Below are 20,229 nucleotides of genomic sequence, written 5' to 3' on the forward strand. Positions count from 1 at the left end.
CTAGGTCTTTCAGCATGATAATGATCCCAAGCACACTACCAGAGCAACGAAGGAGTGGTTTCATAAGAAGCATATGAGGGTCCCAGAGTGGGCTAGCGAGTCTCCAGATCTCAACCCCATAGAAAAACTTTAGAGGGAGTTGAAAGTCCGTCTTGCCCAGTGACAGGTGAAAATATCACTGCTCTAGAGGAGATCTGCATGAGGGAATGGGCCAACATACCACCAACAGTGTGTGCAAACCTTGTGAAGACTTACAGAAAATGTTTGACCTCTGTCATTGCCAACAAAGGATATATAACAAAATATTGAGATGAACTTTTGTTATTGACCAAATACTTATTTTCCACCAGAATTTGCAAATAAATTCTTGCCAAATCAGACGCGGTGATTTTCTGGATTTGTTTTCTCATTTTGTCTCTCATAGTTGTGGTCACCTATGATGTCAATTACAGGCCTCTCTCATCTTTATAAGTAGGAAAACTTGCACAATTGGTGGCTGACTAAATACTTTTTTTTTCCCCACTGTATGTGAATAGTGACATAGCTACAGGAGGTGCAGAGGTAGCATTTACCTAAATTCCAATGCCTTACAAATGGCACAAGGCAGGTGGGAGACCTGTCAGAGATTTTACAGATACTGCTGACTAGAGGTGATCAAAAAGACTTGCAGTTGTAGCTGTCATCGCTGGACTAGAGCCCTGTGATCCATCTACTTACTGGAATCCTCAACGACTCTTCTGATTAGTTGGCTCAGCGCGATGTCAGCCGTGCATGGCACAAGTATGATAAGTTGTACCAGGCTTACGAATCAGAAGAGGCACCAAGGCAGTTCCCAAGTCTCCGCGAATCTTTTTGATCAGCTGTACTACTAACTAGAGATAGAAGAATCGATTTGCAGGACCCCTTTCATCAGCCAGGTCAGTATTTTGTGACCACTGATGGAAAATCTGTAAATCTCCTCTTACCTGTCAGGGGTGTGTCACATATGACAGACAGTCATGTGGCTTCTGGCCATAGAAAGTCACAATGTTTGGCTGCGCAGAATTGTCCCTAAATTTCCATTCTTCCTGCTGTCAATATTCATTGGTATAGTTAGCTTTACTGCTGGAGTCATCTCTCTCCCTTTTGGACCCAACAGGAGGTCCTCTTTCACCCAACTGTTGATTATATCAGTATTCCCTTGGTGTTTAAATACCCCTTCCTTCCTTTCGACTGTCCTGTTGATATTTTCAGTTCCGTCAAGCCGAGGTTGCAAGCAAGTGGCTTGTACTCCTCTGTGGTATTGTTGCTGAACTCCTACCTGTGTCATCTAATGATAAGTAGTTCATGCATTTTTCCCCGGGGGGCCTCCTTGTGTCTTCTATAGTGTTTAGTGGGGTTGACAAGGAGCTCATCCCATCCGTTGCCTATTTAGGACCCAGCACTAGGGATACCTAGGGTCAGGTATCCGGCTCAGCGCATAGGTGTGGAACCTATCTAGGGTGGTGAGGGACCCCAGGGACCAGCAGTAGGTTTGGTCTGAGGTCACCATTTTACCTCTCTTTAGACACAGGTTTTCCCTTCCCTTTCGCCGTACGATTGGTACTTCCTCGTACCTAGCATGACATTACCTATCAGCATTCCCTGCTCCTCTTTTGATTAGTTGGGCTGGCAAAACCTCATCATTGTGGAGAGACACACACACGCAATGTCACGCCAGCCCGGCTAATCAAAAGAGGAGCAAGGAATGCCAGGAGGTACGAGGAGATTCACAGAACTCCTGTTCAGTGGTCACAGTTTTTTTGATCTGGTAGATGGACTAGAGACCTGCAAATCGATTCTGCCATCTTTACTACTGATTGATTAGATCAGGGTTCCCCAACTCCAGTCCTCGAGGGCCGCCAACAGTGCATGTTTTCAGGATTTCCTTAGCATTGCATGGGTGTTGGAATCATCAACTGTGCAGGTGATTAAATTATCACATGTGCAATACTAAGGAAATCCTGAAAACCTGCACTGTTGGCGGCCCTTGAGGACTGGAATTGGGGACCCATGGATTAGATATTCCACAAGGTCTGGATGTAAATCTAATGTACGCGTAACCATGTGTCAAAGAAGTCATGTATACCACCAGCTTTCAGTTGCTTGAACAGAAAACAGTAATAGGGAATACTAATTTTTATCGTGATGTCACGCTTTTATGATGGTGAGACACCATATGCCAAAAAATACTTTAATACTTTAATCAGACATTGTCATTGGTGTTCTCTTTATGAGAGATTATTTCTAGTGGTTCTTATTCAACGCTTTCTAAGTACTGCAATGTGTAGAGAAGGAAATGCAGATTTCAGTGACATAGAGATATTCAATTCAGTATTTTAATGTACAAAGCTATCTACATGTTGCCAGGATTCTGAGAAAGTCCATGAATACCTTCATCCACAGACAGAAGTCTGTCAGTCCTGATTCTACCATCTACACATTGGATAAGCCTGTGAGTCCTGCTTCCCCCATCTACTTATAGAGGACGCCTGAGTCATGCTTCCCAAATCAACACATAAAGGAAGCCTGTGAGTCCTGCTTACCCCCGCCCACTCATAGAGAAAGCTTGTGAGTCCTGCTTCCCCTGCTCACACATAGAGGAAGCCTGTGAGTCCTGCTTCCCCCGCCCACACATAGAGGAAGCCTGTGAGTCCTGCTTCCCCCGCCCACACATAGAGGAAGCCTGTGAGTCCTGCTTCCTTCGCCTACTCATAGAGAAAGCCTGTGAGTCCTGCTTCCCCTGCCCACTCTTAGAAAAAGCCTGTTAGTCCTGCTTTCCCCGCTCACTCATAGAGAAAGCCTGTGAGTCCTGCTTCCCCACCCACTCATAATGGAAGGCTGTGAGTCCTCGCCCCCCTCATAGAGCAATTCTGTGAGACCAGCTTCTGCCATCTACTAATAGAGGAAGCCTATGAGTCATATTTCCCCCACCCAATCATAGAGAAAGTCTGTGAGTCCTGCTACCCCCACCCACTCAGAGAAAGCCTGTGGGACCTGATCCCTCAACCTATTCATAGAGGAAGCCTGTGAGTCCTGTTTTCCCCATCTACTCATAGAGGAAGCCTATGAGTTTTGTGTCCCTCACACACTCATAGAGGAAGCCTGTAAGTCCTGTTTTGAATGTCCACACACAGAGAAAGCCTGTGAGTCCTGCTTCCCCATCACCACATAATACTTGATTTTTGGAGGACATTATCCTCTTATTGTTGCTTTTTTTATATTTAGTGTAGGGACCTACAGACATGAGGTCCCTTGACGAGGGTGTAGGCTTACGTTTTATGGCCATAAATACCAACAAAAACCTCATATTTTTTTGTTTGTACAGGATACAGCCAGGCCCCTTTCTGTTGGGCCTTGCATTGTAGAGTGTCTGTCCGTGCATGATATACAGTGGAGTACGGCTTGGCAGCCCGCCTGATCTAATAGAAGGGCGTTACCTAATAGGCTGCGGGTTTGTGACTGTGTCATCTGCATGTGAACAGCGCTCTATGCAAGCCACTTGTGTGCAGTTTTATCATCTAGCATTCGCCTCCCCTCCATTCCATGGAGGTGTGTGTGTGATCTGCTTCTCCTGCACCTGTGATGCCTCCACTTAGTGGGGGTTTAGCTGTATCCTGCTAGAGCATCAGTTTTGGCCAGGGCGATGTACACACTGCAGCCCAACTTGCTGTGAGTACTGCTTCCCCATCACCACATAGATGAAACCTGGGAGTCCTGTTCTTCCCACCCACTCATAGAAGACGCCTGTGAGTCCTGCTCCCCGTGACCACACATAGGGCAAGCCTGTGTGTCCTGCTACCTTGGACGACTCATAGATGAAGCCTTTGAGTCTTGCTTCCTCTGCCCACACAAAATGCCACCCTGAGTGTCCTGCTCCCTTAGACGATTCATAGATGAAGCCTGTTTGTCCTGCTCCCTTGGACGACTCGTAGATGAAGCCTGTGAGTCCTGCTTCCTTGGACTACTCATAGATGAAGTTTGTGAGTCCTACTTCCCCCACACACAAATTGTGGGCTCTGCCTTGATACAGCGATTGACACCTTTTTCTATATGAGTCTATATGCAAGAACTGTCAATCATTTTACATTGGTGAAGGAAAGCAGGAGTCAAAGACTTTCTTCACGGGTCCTGGCAGTATGCAAAAATCTATGTATATCAGAATACTTATTAAAGTCACTGAAATGTTCTAACCTCTGTCATGTCAACTATCCCTCAGATACGGGACATGACAGAGACACTTTAATGCTTTCACTTCTAGTCCTCATTGGACTATTTTTATTTTTGCCCTTTTTATTTATGGTGGTAAAAACTGGAACGGAAGTAAAAAAATGAACTGGAAGAAATCAATAAAAGTTGAATTTACCATATGAAAAAAAATTATATCCATTTTCCCAGTTTTATTAGACTCTAGGAAAATTTTCAGAATTTCATTGAATAACTTAAGTCCATTACAAATGATGCCTAATGTTCTGGATAGACGTGTGGCCGCCCTATCGTTATCTACATCTACCTATCAATTGTGGACACTAGTGGCTGATACTGTCAATAGTCAGATCTGATTGACCTTTTCTTTAGGTACTCATATTATTGGCACCAATTTGTGCCAAAAAATTGTGAGTCATCCCTATATGGCAGATTTCATGAACAAGTTATATTGTTTTAGTTGAATTTGGGGTTGCCAGTGTTGGGGGTCTGAATGTCAATGGTGTCTGTCACTGGCTTAGAACTATTGTACATTAGAGGTACAGGACTTATAGAGAATTAGGAAATGGCGTGTTCATTTTGCTCAATGTTTTCCACTAAGACGTTTGTATCATGTGAAGAAGGCGTGCGGCTACCATCAAAATATAACGAGTTGTTGAAGCTGGGGTCTGCTTGTGGCTTGATGTGTTTTCTCCTATATAGATAGTAGACTGCTATGGTAGCGCCGGCAATGATGAGTATCACCAGAATAACCACACCACCCGTTATGCCGTGGGAGGGCTTTTCTGCTTTGTTCTCCGCTGTGAAAACAAAACATAGATAAAAAATGAGCATGGCGATATAGCCAACTTATATTATATACATGGTGATGGCTAATATTGTCCTCAACACATCTAGTCATTTATGGTTATATGAATGAGACAAGTAAAAAGATAGCATGGGCAATACTGCATACAATAAAGGCTGTCTCTGTTGCCTCAATAGGGTCCACAAAATCATTGGAAGCCCCCATTGTGCTTTTATTTCTATGACTGACCCTGTGAATAGCTTCTTCTCTATAGACATAAGGGTGCTTTACACGCTGCGACATCGCTAACGATATATCGTCGGGGTCACGTCGTTAGTGACGCACATCCGGCGCCGTTAGCGGCATCGCAGCATGTGACACCAAGGAGCGACAATCAACGAGCGCAAAAACATCAAAAATCGTTGCTCGTTGACACGTCGCTCCTTTTCCAAATATCGTTGCTGCTGCAGGTACGATGTTGTTCGTCGTTCCTGCGGTGTCACCCATCGCTATGTGTGACACCGCAGGCACGATGAACATCTCTTTACCTGCGTCCACCGGCAATGAGGAAGGAAGGAGGTGGGCGGCATGTTCCAGCCACTCATCTCCGCTTCTCCTCTGCTATTGGACAGCTGCCATATGACGTCGCTGTGACGCCAAGCGATCCGCCCCCTTGAAGGAGGGATTGTTCAGTATCAACAGCGATGTCGCTGAACAGGTATGTGCGTGTGACGCTGCCGTAGTGATAATGTTCGCTACGGCAGCGATCAACACATATCGCACCAAACGACGGGGGCGGTTGCAATCGCTTGCAACATCGGTATCAATCGCTAGCGATGTCGCAGCGTGTAAAGCACCCTATATTCTATATAGCCTATTCACAGCCTGGTCTATACTCCACTGCTGTAGTCACAGTTATGCTGGTTGTTTATGGAATCAGTCAACAAACTTGTCGTCAGACACATTCCTGTGCTGTGCTTGTGTAAGAATGGTGGACTGTTGCTATCGCGTTCCTACCCCTGAAGACACCAATCATATTTTTATATTGTAATGTGAATAATACCTTGTGCCATTTGTAAATATTGGGCCATGTGAATTATATTTTGTGTTGTAGTGTGTGACATGTTTCTGTGTAATGTATAATGTATAGCGGTGTTATATGTAGTAGTGGTAATGTGATGTTTATACTGTTTGATAAGAGGATTAAAGGGGTATTCTCATTTCTAAGATCCAATCCCAATATGCAGTAGGTTTAATATTAATAATAAAAATAATAATAATTGGAAATTCCTCCAATTAGAAATGTATAAAAATATATATTTGCAGTATATATATATATATATATATATATATATATATATATATATATATATTTGGAGGATATTTATCCCTCTTTTTGTTGCTATTTTTATATTTAGTGTAGGGACCTACAAGCATGAGGTTCCCGTAACGAGGGTTGTAGGTTTCCGTTTTATGGCCATAATACCAACTAAAAACTCATTTTTTTGTACAGGATACAGCCAGGTCCCTTTCTGTTAGGCCTTGCATATTAGAGTTCCTGTCCCTGTATGGTGCACAGATGGAGTATGGCATAGCAGCCCGCCTGATCTAATAGTCTGGGTGTCATCTAACAGGCTGCAGGCTTGGGACTGTGCATCTGCATGTGTGAACAGCGCTTTATGCAAGCCATCAGTGTGCAGTTTTATCATCCAGCAATGGCCCCCTGCATTCCTTGGAAGTGTGTGTGTGATTTTCTGCTCCTGCACCTGTGATGCCTCCACTTAGTGGGGGCTATGCTGCATCCTGCTAGAGTACTAGTTTTTGGCCTGGGCGATGTACAACTCTTGTCCTTCTTTGCTGTAAGCAACAATTAGAAATGTAGTATACTTCTGATTATCTATGTCTCTTACCTCATGTGCAGGGCATTGCAGCTTAGGTATCCATGGAAACATCCACTCATATAGTGATAATTTCTCTTTGTCGTAACCATGGATACCTAAGCTAAAATGCCTGCACATGAGGTAAGAGACGTGGCTATATCAGGAGAACTAATCTACATTTCTAATTGGAGGTATTTAAATATTATTATTCTTACACCTACTACATATTGGGATAGGATCTTGGAGATGGGAATACCCCTTTAAGTTCTGACCAGCAAGAGACAGCAGGGTCAGAGATAGTTAAGCTTTGGGACTAGCTCACCATGGAAAGGGTCAGTTGAAAAGGAAAGTGAAGGTTCATTCTGGAGGAATCAATGAAGACGTAGTCAGTGAAAATGACAGATGTATATTCGGTCAGCCATATAGGTTGCATGCAGTGGGTGGTTTATGGTAACAAAGGGGAAGGAAAGGAGACTGGAGACGAGATAGAGTGAACCTTGATTGTAGACTGAGGCTCAGTGTGAGCAGCGTTAAATCAGGAGACCAATCCTCGAACAAAATGCTCCAGACAGTAGGAGATGGAGGACAGAACTCTAGTGGCCGGACCCTTATAAACCGTCAATGTAATGGGTTGAGCTTAACTGGCCTGTGAACGTTCTCGAATAACTAATAACTAATAGCAGTTCAAAGCTTTATTCCAGTCATGATGGGACCTTTAAGGAGACTGGATGTGGGACTGCTGGAAGGGAAGGTGTCCGTCACAGTGTGAGCTGTAATCCTGAGCTGGGTTGTGCTGAAACTCATAGGCTCAGTAAGATCTGAAGCAATCAAATGGGAACTAATTTTTTACCACAAAAAGAACTGGAGATTTTAATTGGCTGAAGTGAAAATATACATATTTTATTGGTCAATCATTATACAAAATATAGAAAGAATTATAAAGACAAAAAACACCACACAATTAAAAACAAGGTGCCATTGATGTTAACAAGGGAAGAGAGGGAGAGGGAAAAAATCCCACCCTATCCTAATCCCACAAGAGGCAGGCACACCAGTGTATATTAAGGGGTGTATCAGGGGAGTACAAAATATAACCATGAAGTTACAATGGTATCCAAAGGGTAATGAATAATATATGAAGGGGGCAGGGTTATTGCACATGCCAATGTATTTAATTTGCTATATTGCCCTATGTCCCAGCCATAATTAGACGGAGAGAAAATTTACCCAGAGAAGGATGATAAAAGGTTCTCACCCATGATGCAGTAGCCCCACTGATGTGCCTCTATCTGCCTGAAACCTCCAACGCGCGTTTCGCGACAAAGCGGTAAAAATAACATCGCGAAACGCGCGTCGGAGGTTTCTAAGGAGAGGCTTTATGATTAATGAGTGATGGTCCTGAGATGTTGAGCATCATTATAATCTTGTTGCAAATGGGAACTAAGACTGTGTCTGAACATGCCTTGTAAAAGTGTAACATGCTGGGAGATATGTGCCCGCTATCTGGAGCGAGATGTAACAGAGAATGAATCGTACATTAAAGTGTTGTTTAAAACGAGCTGTTGGACTTCTTGTGAGTATGAGTTGTCATCCGGTCCTGGTCAGCCAATATCAGCTAGTGTATACGGTCTGTATCCGGTTCTCAGCCCACACAACACAAGTCCTCACACCCAGCCAGGACCAGCTCTTTCATGTAGTGTGCCGGGGCGTCCGGAGTCAACGCTTCACCCACAACTACCTCCTTACGCCATGACACTAGCATGAAGGGGGACTGCTATTTTTTCTTAAATACAAATGCTATATGCTGTCTTATGTATAGTCAACACTTCCCAGACCATTAGTCAGAAGATCAACTCCTGTGAAGACACTGAACAAGTTCCACTAATCCTGCAGAATTTTGAATTCAGCTCTGTAGTAAAATCCAGGCTGTAACTGAATAAAATATAAATGTTTATTGTTGTGCAGATAAAAGAAGAATACACTGTACCTGGTTTCTCTATGGGTCTTTCTGTAGGCAGTGGGACTGTAAAAAACAATACGTAACATTATGAGTCTGGCTATTGGCCATTGAAAACATTATGTCAGCACAACAGATATTTCCAACTTCAGTTTTGTATTTTCTTCATTCTTAAAGGGATAAGTAGTAGAAAAATTCAAAAACAGCCCAATAAATGCATTATTATTACTTTATTACTTACTTTTTAACCTCTTACATATGTAACCTTTGTAAGAGGAGCAGTAAATGTTATTCCATGTCCCCTTTAAGGCGTACATTTCCACGCAGTCCTCATCTGATTGTTCAGAGGGTTCTCCTGTATTCCAGTTCACAAAGTCCAAGGGGGTATTGTCTAGCCACAGCCATTTTTCTACAAATTAATAGAAAAAATGTCTGTATTAACAAGAAACAAGCTTATCTAGATTAAAAAGGGTTTTCAGGACTGAACATTTATTTTTGCATTGTCTCTATCTCACTACAGATTGATGAATATTGACAATGTGTAATATGCCCACTGTCAGGTTTCCTCTCTGTTGCCTTCTAGAGAGGAGTATCACGGAGTATGTACTGACAGGTTGTAGACCCCTAGGCTGGCCCTCAGACGCTAGACCCTGCGCTGTCCCTTATCTCGGAGGTAGGCTTGATGGTAGGCAGGTCCGAACCCCCAGTGTTACCCTGACTGATGTCGGAGCCCTGATCTTACTCCCCCTCTCCCCCACCCTCACGGTGGGCAGGAAAACCCAATAACGAAACCCCACAAAATGACACGGACAAGGGAGAATGGAAACTTGTACACACTGCACTCAAAACACACAGGAGAGACAGTATGTTATGTGTACAGGGGAGCAAAGAAAAAAGGAATGAAGTAACGTACAACACGGGAATGTTCACACCAGTCAATATCGCAACAAAGATCACCATCAACATCGGTATTGTTTGGGGCAAAAGCAGAAGCTATATTCGCCACTGAGTAGGAAGATCCAGGATCTTATATAAGAAGTAGATGAGTTTGGTAATTGGCAACTTGGGCTCCTAGCAGGGTTTCCCAGGTCAGCAGGAATTAACTCCTGCAGGACTGAGGAACAACGAACATGAAACAGCCGACGCCCAGCTCTGGCTGAACAACTAGGAGACATCAGCTTGACTGTCAGGCTCTGCAGTGTGAAAATAGCCAGACATCACCGTGACACCTAATGAGTCTGAACCTGAACACCACATGAAAGGTTGTATGAGACTAATATAATTGCTGTCACATGCTGATCTGCAACTTTTACTGCATTTCTCAGGGTTTTGCTGCAAGAAGCTAAAGAAAAGCTAGTCAGCACATAACCAGAATCAGAATCGCTCAAGCAGGCAACAGAGCAGAATCTTGACAGTTTCCATATATCACGCGGTCAGCATTCAGCAACCTGAGATACTGCAGAAATTTTTGCTCAGCCTTGATAACCCCTGTAATACTACAATCTGTTGTTAATAATTGAGAATCAGCACTTGTATCCCTTCAAACAGCAATTATTTTCCAGATACTCTGCTGTAAATTCTCTACATACAGTAAACATATTTTGGAATGATAGCAGCGGCACCAGAGGAGTACCGTATATACTGTCTTATCAATGATTTATTTTCAGAGCAGTATGCATTAAGCTCCTTGGCTCCCCCTAGAGGCGGCAGCAGGTAACCAGCCTATTATATTTTGTTTTTACTTCTACATAGGCATTATGGAGCTGTTTGTTAGAAATACTAAGCTCCAACCTCTCAGGATACAGTAGAAAAATAGTCAGCACCGAGTTTTGGTAAACTGTGTTCAAGGACAGTAAAAGTCTAGTCCAAATAGTACTGATTTCTGATACAGGATAGAAGAAACATTGATACTGTACCTTCCACATTCCTATAAAGCCCAACCCAAAAAGTCTTCGTTCTGTCAGCGAGCAGCTCAGTATGATGGAAAAGAAAGTCTGATTCAATCGAATCTTCAACTGATGCTAAATTGGCACCTGAAAAATTCAATGGGGTATCAATATATAATGCAGATGTATATTATAGTTTGTATGAAATCCTTATAACATGCCGGACGAATATGCATCATAGTCAATGAGCTGCTATTGGTGCAGCTTTACATAACAACAAAAAGGCTTGCATTCGAATACAATTATTATTATTATTATTAATAGTATATATTCCTAGAACTCACCATTCCGGAGACATTCCATGGATGCTTGAGCCCAATTTCTAGTGTACGATGATTCAATAAGATAACAATGGCCACGGTAGGGCATCCAGGTCTTTCCACCAGATTCTGGGCATTTGCCAGGCTTTTGTGGTGGTTCAGATGGAGCGATAACTTTAAGAAATAAAACCTTAGATATAATTGATTATGTATTGCTGTTTTCATAAGTAAAACAGTTTCACTGTGCATGGATGCAAAGTCTAAATTTTTTAAGTGGCTTCTTGTCCTATGACAGCCTACACCAACTCATCTTTGGAGGATAATGTGAAGCTTAGTCACTTTACACAGACAGGTCGTGAGGTTAGTAAGTCAAAAAGTATGAAGTAAAAAATCAGGAGAATACATCAAAAGTAACGGGATAAGAGAAACTGAAAGTCAAAGGCAAAATCCGGGGTCAGGTAACCAATGAATTGTGCGTCAAGGCAAAAGGAATAATCCAAGCGAGTAGTCAAAGGTAAATCCAAGGTCAGGCAACAAGATCGGATAGAGATGAAGGGACCCGTTGACATTCGGATTCCGTGGGTTCAGCAGAACTTTAGGTAAAGTTTAGTTCTGGACATGAACTTGACCCAAACTTCATTGGAAGTCATTAATAACAGAATACAGGACAAACACACCACTGAGCAAAGCTACAACTGGCAGTGATCTGACCACTGCCAGACAGCTAAATAGCCAGGTAGTCACCCTGACCGAGAGACACCTTGTGGACCTCACAGGCCCATCAAAATAGGGCAGATGGGCTGTTTCAGATGGGACCACTGGGCTGACACTCCCAATACTGACACATCAGCATGCCCTTGATCCTATAGGATGGCTGAGCTGTCCATAGGACATCATAAATGGTGGAATCGTGACAGACATGTTATAAATATTCTTACTGTTATGTGCATTATAGTGCATTATAGCGCACATGTGGAAAATAAAGTAAACAAAGGTCTAACTCAAAACTACTACACAAGGTTAACTGGATGACTAAGATGACCACTCATACTTCTGCTTTCTAAGAGTCCATCAAGGGTATCATGTACCTCCTTAAGAATTGGGGGGAAGGTGCAGAGTAAAAAATAAGGTAAACCAAAAGTAACAGTCTGCCAGGAAAAACACCTGACAAGCAGGGTCCATTTAAAAAAATATCACCAGCAGGAAATGCAAGCTCGGAGAAACTTTAAATAGGTTAGATATGGAAGACTAAATTATAGCATTGGAAACACTTGTTGGCAGAAAAGAAATGAACACAAACAAAGTGTTCAGAACCAGAACAGTGACAAAACGATTATGCTTCAGTGGTGAGGGAAACGGGCCACAGCATAGGAGACTGGAGGATAGAGTGGACTGGTTGATGTTCGGGTTCAGTGGTTTTAGACAGACTTTAGATAAAGTTCAGTTCTGGACCTGGACTTGACTCGAAACTTCATTGGAAGCCACTGATTAAGCAGTTTGGCTCTCCGCCCACATACAACCAGCTTTAAATAGATCACTTCTGGGGAAGACAAGGGTTTTTTATTTTTTTTTTGTGCACACTACATTCGATAACGCTGTTTTTAACCCCAGTCCAAGGCATTCAAATAGTGCATGCGGCTCACACTGAGCTGAGCACTGAGCGTACCCGAGCACAGCAATGCTCATTTGAGTGGTTTGCATACATAAAGCACCCGAACTCTGAAATCGAACACTGTATTTTTTGTAAAGTCCATGTTCAGTACGAACGCCAACCTGTACTGTTCAGGTCTGCTCATCTCTACTGCTGGACCAAATCCGAAACATGACACTAAAGGGCACTTTACATGCTGCAATATCGCTATCGATATCGCTAGCGAGCGTACCCGCCCCCGTCAGTTGTGCGTCACGGGCAAATCGCTGCCCGTGGCGCACAACATCGCTTACACCCGTCACACGGACTTACCTTCCCTGCGACGTCGCTGTGGCCGGCGAACCGCCTCCTTTCTAAGGGGGCGGTTCGTGCGGCGTCACAGCGATGTCACACGGCAGCCGTCCAATAGAAGCGGAGGGGCGGAGATGAGCGGGCGGAATATCCCGCCCACCTCCTTCCTTCCTCATTGCCGGTGAACGCAGGTAAGGAGATGTTCGTCGTTCCTGCGGTGTCACACATAGCGATATCTGATGCCGCAGGAACGATGAACAACCAGCGGCATGCACCACCAACGATATTATGAAAAGGAGCGACGTGTCAACGATCAACGATTTTTGACGTTTTTGTGATCGTTGATTGTCGCTCCTAGCTGTCACACGCTGTGATGTAGCTAACGACGCCGGAGGTGCGTCACAAAACACCGTGACCCCAACAATATATCGTTAGCGATGTTGCAGCGTGTAAAGCACCCTTAACACTACTAAACAACCAGAACTGAAAATCCAATGCATTTTTAAGTCATTTTTTCCTAACATTGCAGCATATTTTGAAAAAGCATCATGAGCCAGGGATTTAACCACTCATTTAAAGGAGTCTGACAGCACAAAAGGACTGTTCAAACAAAGAACAGGTGCCTGGTGCACCCTAAATGTAAAAGAGCAGTTAGGTGCACCGTCTAATTTATTTGTTTTCCATCTAGTGTATATCTGCTTTCATCTGGCTCCTGAAAAGCCAGAGCTGCCAATCAACAAAGAGGCGGCTGGAAATAGATGCAAAACAAAGTTTGTGGAATGTTGCACTAAACTGTTTGGTCATACCAAGTCTGCATCAAGCACCTGGGCTTGGTTTGAACAGTCATTTTGTGCTGACAGACCTTAGAGGCCACATAACAAATGCATGGGCTGCCACTATAATACATAAAAGCAATTGCATATAGGGGTTGTCTTGGTCCCTAGGTGCAGTTTATAAAAAAAAAAAAAAGAAACAAAACGCACTTTACTCACCCTCCCCAGGTCTAGTTCTGAGTCTCTGATTATTCTCTCAGTGTCCGTTATGGGCTGCAGCGCTGATGTCATATAAACAGCATGACAGCCAATCACTGAACTCATGCGCTGTCGTGTGGTGTTCTGCGTTGCACTCGATGGGTGTCATGGTGGCGTCGGACACTGCAGAGTGTGACAAACAGCCTGGAATTCTTTAGTTGCACAGCCTGCCATGGGTCTCGGCTGGTTCTAGCTGCACTGCTCTCCAGCACAGCGGGAGATAGTTTCTGCTTGTCTTTGATCAGCTGCTGGGAGCTCAGGCTGCTGATCACCATCTCCAACCTTTATACGGTTCTGGATTCTGGGGCTGTTTGCCGGATATAGCTTTGCTTCCTGGTTTTATCCTGTGTATGGTGATCTTCAAGTTGCGGTTCTGCGTGGTGTGTGAGTTTTCCAACTGTGTTATTATTTCCTACCCTTTTGCATTACTTCCCAGTTCACATACTATCCCTCCTTTGTGTGTGCGAGATATTGTTTACTCTAGTATGTGATTATTTGTGGGGTTTTGGTGATTGGGTGTCCGGACTGCTCCCTGGGGGGAGGTAGTATCGGGGTTTGGATAGGAGAGAGGGCTAAGTTGAAGGCTCGACCCTGGCTACAATCAAGTCTACCGTCAAGATAAGGGTCAGCACATGGGCCTCAGTCTTAGGGCGGCTTTGCACGTTGCGACATCGCACGTGCGATGTCGGTGGGGTCAAATCGAAAGTGACGCACATCCGGCGTCACTTTCGACATCGTACTGTGTAAATGCTAGATGATACGATGAACGAGCGCAAAAACGTCATTATCGTATCATCGTTGCATTCACCGCCATTTCCATAATGCCGGTGCCGCGACAGGTATGATGTTGTTCCTCATTCCTGCGGCAGCACACATCCCTGTGTATGAAGCCGCAGGAGCGAGGAACATCACCTTACCTGCCTCCGGCGGCTATACGGGAGGAAGGAGGTGGGCGGGATGTTCACATCCTGCTCATCTCCGCCCCTCCGCCGCTATTGGCCGCCTGCCGTGTGACGTCGCTATGACGCCGCACGACCCTCCCCCTTAGGAAGGAGGCGGGTCGCCGGCCAGAGCGACGGTCGCAGGGCAGGTGAGTGCATGTGAAGCTGGCGTAGCGATAATTTTCGCTACGCCAGCTATCACAAGATATCGTACCTGCGACGGGGGCGGGGACTATCGCATGCGACATCGCAGCATCGGCTTGCGATGTCGCAATGTGCAAAGCCCGCCTTAGGGTCAGCGTAGGAGACCCTATTCCATCTGTACTCCCCTGTGACTTGGGCTGTGAGTGGGAAGTTCCACCTACACAAGCAGTGCATCTGAGTTATTGGATTTCGATCTCATGTCACCATTGAAGCCAACACTGGGGGCAGCGGCAGAGACTCAGCGCAGGACCGTGACTAAAGCGCGGTTTGTTTGTTTTTTCATTAAAGTCTGCCCCCGAGGACCAAACTTTTCTGGTAGCAAACCCTTTAACTACATGCAATATATGTTGACTTAGCTTTATGACCATTTTGAATGTTTCACTTCTGGATAAACCAGATTTTAATATTGGTATAACTTATAAAAAAAACAAACCCTTCCAGATTATATTTAGGAATTACCGTTCGTCTGTTTGCAGATTGCTGCATAATTCACGTCACAAGAAGATGTTTTCCATTGCCCATCGATGTCAATGTAAACACAGGCATTCCTCCTCTTTGGTTCTGCCGCAGCCCATTTTGTGTAGCGCAATTTCCAGTTATCAACCCAACGGTACATATTAGCAGTCTAGAACAATCAGTAGATGTGTGATTAAACATAAAAAGAGTAAGGCATAGAAAGGGGTCAAAATACATCCTGCACTTTACCTGGCGTAACACTCCTTGAAAGGTCGCAACATTTTTACGAAACTCAATAAATTTGTGACTTAGCCAGCTCTTTCAACTTTATGAAAGTGGGAGAAACTAGGGTGGGACTTGGTGTGGCCAAACCTGCACAACAATATTCATGGTAATTTACACCACGAAAGTGGCATAAATGAAGACAGAAATGTGTACCAGTCCCTGGTTTGAGTAATATTTCCGGTGGAGGCACATAGCAGATACAAGACGCACCAATTTTATTTAGAGGCTCACACTATTAAAAATTTTGCCGCATATTACTCCAGTGCTATCCTCTTTAAGACTGAAAAACGAGTGTTAATGAATTATAGACTTGGTATTTACCCTTATTTGGAAATATGTGTCTCACATACTGTAGTTGTAAACATTTCCAAATTCAGCGAGCCTGTCACATTCTAGGCAAATTACTAGGCCAAAAAGAGTCAGGGTTTATGTAAACCGTGCCAAAAAGTTGCTGGTTGGTTCTGCCCAGTGTGCTGGCATTCCTAAATAGGACAGTGGTAGTGCTAACTTTGGAATTTAATTTGTATATTCTACATCTGAAAAAAATATTAAAACTATGTTTTCTGCCCTTAGTAACCCAATCACAGCACAGTTTTCATTTTACTAGAGCTGTTTAATAAAAAAAAAAAGCTGATGGTACCTGGCTAGAAATTCACTGAATTTCAGGACTACGTCTGACGCTGTTCCACAGCAGAGTTGGACACTCCACACGATACTGCTTTTGAGCTGCACAGACAAGCTCGGGCATCAACCAGCTGTGCTCTTATTACTAATCAGGATTGCAATAGTTAATTTCTGCTAGCCTGTGGATTACTGCTTGAGTCATATGATGAAAAAACAAGATAGCCAGCACTAAATGTGCACAACAGCACTGACAATTCTAAACTGTACTTATTATTAAAATTTGAGATTTTTGGCAAAAGAATTGCAATTTCTTGAGCTACCCCGCCACGTCACGGCAAATTATCTTTGGGGCAGTCCTACTCTAAAATATAAAAAATATATATATAAAAATAATTTAGAGTAGGACTGCCCCAAAGAGATTTGCCGTGACGTGGCGGGGTAGCTCAAGAAATTGCAATTTTCTGCCCAAAATCTCAAATTTTAATAATAAGTACAGTTTGGAATTTTTAGTGCAGTAGTGCACATTTAGTGCTGGCTATCTTCTTTTTCTTCATTGAATTTGTCGGTGGCTGACCCCCATCTTGCCGTGCACCCCAATTTGGGTTGTATTCCACCTATCTTGATTTTGGCAATTGGTGGCTGCTCACATTCGGTCATCAAGCCCTGTCCACAGGCTATTTAATTCAAGTAGCATTTGTTTGGTCCTGTCCCGCCTACAGCCATGATTCAGTCATGTGTACGGGATTGAAAAGCACCAGGTGAATGCTGCTAAGAACAGTTCTACTTTTTTCATATCTGAGGCTGCATGGCACATTTTATATAAAAATAATTTAGAGTAGGACTGCCCCAAAGAGATTTGCCGTGACGTGGCGGGGTAGCTCAAGAAATTGCAATTTTTTGCCAAAAATCTCAAATTTTAATAATATCTTGTTTTTTCTTCATTGAGTCACATATTGCAGAAGACCTATCACAGTCACCTCCACCCCTTTTTAAGATGGTGGAACACATTCTCCCATGCCGATGATAGCTTTATGCAATCCCGGTCCTTATGCTTTGCTATCCAGTTTCTGGTGAACTTCTGTGTGCTGTTTGGTGTGTTATAGAAATACTCCTGGTGTCTGATTATTTCAGCCCTTCCTCTAGTTTCCTCCTGATCACATATTTTCTATACTTCTGTGAGTGATTTCTGTGTGTTTGAATTTTGATTTTTCCCAGTCTATTTGTGTGGGATTAACCACTCCTGTTCCTGCCTTCTCCTGGGTGGAGGGAAGGGACGCTATTAGATCAGGGTTATTCAGAAACTAGGGCAAGGAAGGCGGTCCAAACATAGTCACCTTCAAGCGTACCTTTGGGATAAGGGTCAGCAAGGGTTCCCCTAGGCTGAGGGCCAGTTTAGGCTCCCCTGTTTCTAGTGACCCCGTCACACCCCGTAACAGCTGAGCTCTGATTGGTTGCTATGGGTAACAAACACAGTTTTGTTTTTAGTCACTATTAATACATGAGGACCACTTCTCTTTGGAACGCCTCCGAGTATTCAAGTTTCCTATGAAATTATCATAGTGTGTGATTGTCTGAGATTGGGGGTCTCAGGCTGTGGACAGATACTATAGCATAGCATCATTTTATAATCCTAGACAACCCCTTTAATACGTGGATTCATTTACACACCTTGTTGCTACTGCTCAAGCCAATCCAGAAAGGCTCATTAAGTTTGGCTAAATGAAGCTTTAGATAAGACGTTGTGTATTCATCTAAGATGCTGGCTAATTCCGAATCTGTGTTCTTGCACACGCGACGCGCTTCGTCCCACTTCATCTTGCCTTTCACAAAGCTGTAGCTGGCATCTCTGTATTTATATTGTTTAGAGGTTGAAGCTGTGGTAGGAATAGCTGGTGTATTCGGGTCTAAATAGGAAATGATTGAGAAGGGTTTAACAAAAATAAGGGTATTTTTATATTAGCGGTAGAGTAAAAGAACATGATGGAATAAATCTCAGAAATATCTATCTTTTAGGCTTAGTTTCTATGGTTGGACTAGTCCTCCATTGCTCTAGTCAATATTCCGATAGGCCCAGTCTGACAAAACAATGATTTAAACACAATAAAGCCCAGAAGAAGAAACTGTATATAAAAGCAGAATTCAAGCACATTTTTTACCTCAGTATTTGTAAGTCAAAAGCAGAAGTGGAACAAGCAGAGGAAAGGTATAATGAAACATGGCCACCACTTGTGAATTTTTTACCCACTCTTGGTTTTGGCTTACAAACACTGAGGTAAAAAATGTGCTTGAATTCTGTAAATAATTCAATTTCTCTTGTGGGTACAGGTGGGTATAACCAGTTCCTTATACTCACCAGGGGAAAGAGGCGGTGGTGGAGCGGCTCAGAAAGGTCACAGGAGGCAGGGTCAATGATGCTGGAGGCTCAGAGGAGGAGGTTTTGTGGCTCAGGAGGGTCGGCGATACTGCGGCTTAGGGATGTTGCGGCGGGCACCATTGATCTGCCGGCAGGCTGCGGGGATGTCACTGCAGTAGAGCAACTCAGGAGGGTTCTCAGAATAGGGTGTCTCGGCAGTGGGTACCATTGATCTGACTGCGGGCTCCATTGAATTTGCCCGCGGTTGACAAAATGGACTTCAAGAAAATGGCCGTGGAAGCGGTGCGTGCACAGATAGGTCTACGCGGCCATTTTCTTGAAGTCCATCACGTCAACTGCGGGTGATTCAATGAAGCTCGCAGTCAGATAAATGCACCTGCCTCCAAGACACCCTGTCCTCTGATCCTGCTGAGCCACTCCACTGCTCCTCCGAGCTCTCAATATCACTGACCCTGCGTCCTATGACCCCGCTCCACCACCGCCTCCCTGGCAAACCATATATGGATTTTAAGACGCACCCCCATTTTACCCCAGCTTTGGGGGCAAAAAACTGTGTCTTATAATCCAGAAAATATGGTATAAAGCCGTCTCTCTTTCCTATATTTTACACTTTGGCTCTAGTAATTCCCATGTAGCTTACCTTTTGATTTCTGGCAGATGTATCCTTTATTCTGCTCACATTCTTCCTCAGTCCATGTACCGGCGTCCAATACAGCTCCACGTTTCATAGCTACGCAGTCAGTCTACAATAAAATATGGGCATTTACTATTGATTAAAAGGGAAAGTCAAATCATTTCATAAACAAGAAGACATTTTCTTTTATTGTTCTGTAGGCGACTGTAGCTGTCGAGGACCCAAAAATATTGAAATTTTGCTAGTTTAAAAGCGCTAGAATTTAGGCTCATTATGCACAAAAACTGGTATATGTGCCTTGGCTTCTCACCACCATCTGTCCGGTATTTCTTGCATCTTTCAATTGGCATCGGCAATGCTGAAATCTCCGGGGCCTCAGTTACTAGGTTGAGGTTTACAGGTCTGCTAGGTCAGGGAGGATTCTGGAGATCCACTCGCACAGGTTACTGCGCACGTCGTGACATCATGATCCGTGACCTTTGCATGCATATATACAGAACCACCCAGGACCTAGCAAGCCTGGAAGCCTCAGTCACTAGATCCCCAGAAATTTCATCTCTGCCGACCCTGATACAAAGATGAGGCAAGGACTAGAAAGGTGGCAATGAGTAGCGGAGGGCCGGAGAGGCGAGTATAAGGTCCTTTTTATTGTAAACATTCGAATGGGCTTTTATGGTTCAGAAA

The 20,229-nt window shown here is 43.8% G+C and overlaps 1 protein-coding gene across 1 annotated transcript in view; it reads right to left on the reverse strand.

Moving 5' to 3' along the window:
- Window positions 1-490: 490 nt before the first annotated feature.
- The window catches only part of MRC1 (mannose receptor C-type 1), a 116,716-nt gene continuing 96,977 nt past the window's right edge, over window positions 491-20,229 (reverse strand). Inside the window, exons 23-30 of the mRNA XM_075315591.1 lie at window positions 19,552-19,654; window positions 18,206-18,441; window positions 15,632-15,797; window positions 11,079-11,228; window positions 10,765-10,881; window positions 9,090-9,257; window positions 8,879-8,914; window positions 491-5,024 (exon numbers count right to left, since the gene is read on the reverse strand). Of these exons, the coding sequence (XP_075171706.1) occupies window positions 4,783-5,024; window positions 8,879-8,914; window positions 9,090-9,257; window positions 10,765-10,881; window positions 11,079-11,228; window positions 15,632-15,797; window positions 18,206-18,441; window positions 19,552-19,654 (1,218 nt within the window). The 3' untranslated portion in view covers window positions 491-4,782. The remainder of the gene's footprint in view (window positions 5,025-8,878; window positions 8,915-9,089; window positions 9,258-10,764; window positions 10,882-11,078; window positions 11,229-15,631; window positions 15,798-18,205; window positions 18,442-19,551; window positions 19,655-20,229) is intronic.

Source organism: Anomaloglossus baeobatrachus, chromosome 6, assembly GCF_048569485.1.
Source record: "Anomaloglossus baeobatrachus isolate aAnoBae1 chromosome 6, aAnoBae1.hap1, whole genome shotgun sequence".
In the NCBI taxonomy this organism is placed as follows: domain Eukaryota; kingdom Metazoa; phylum Chordata; class Amphibia; order Anura; family Aromobatidae; genus Anomaloglossus; species Anomaloglossus baeobatrachus.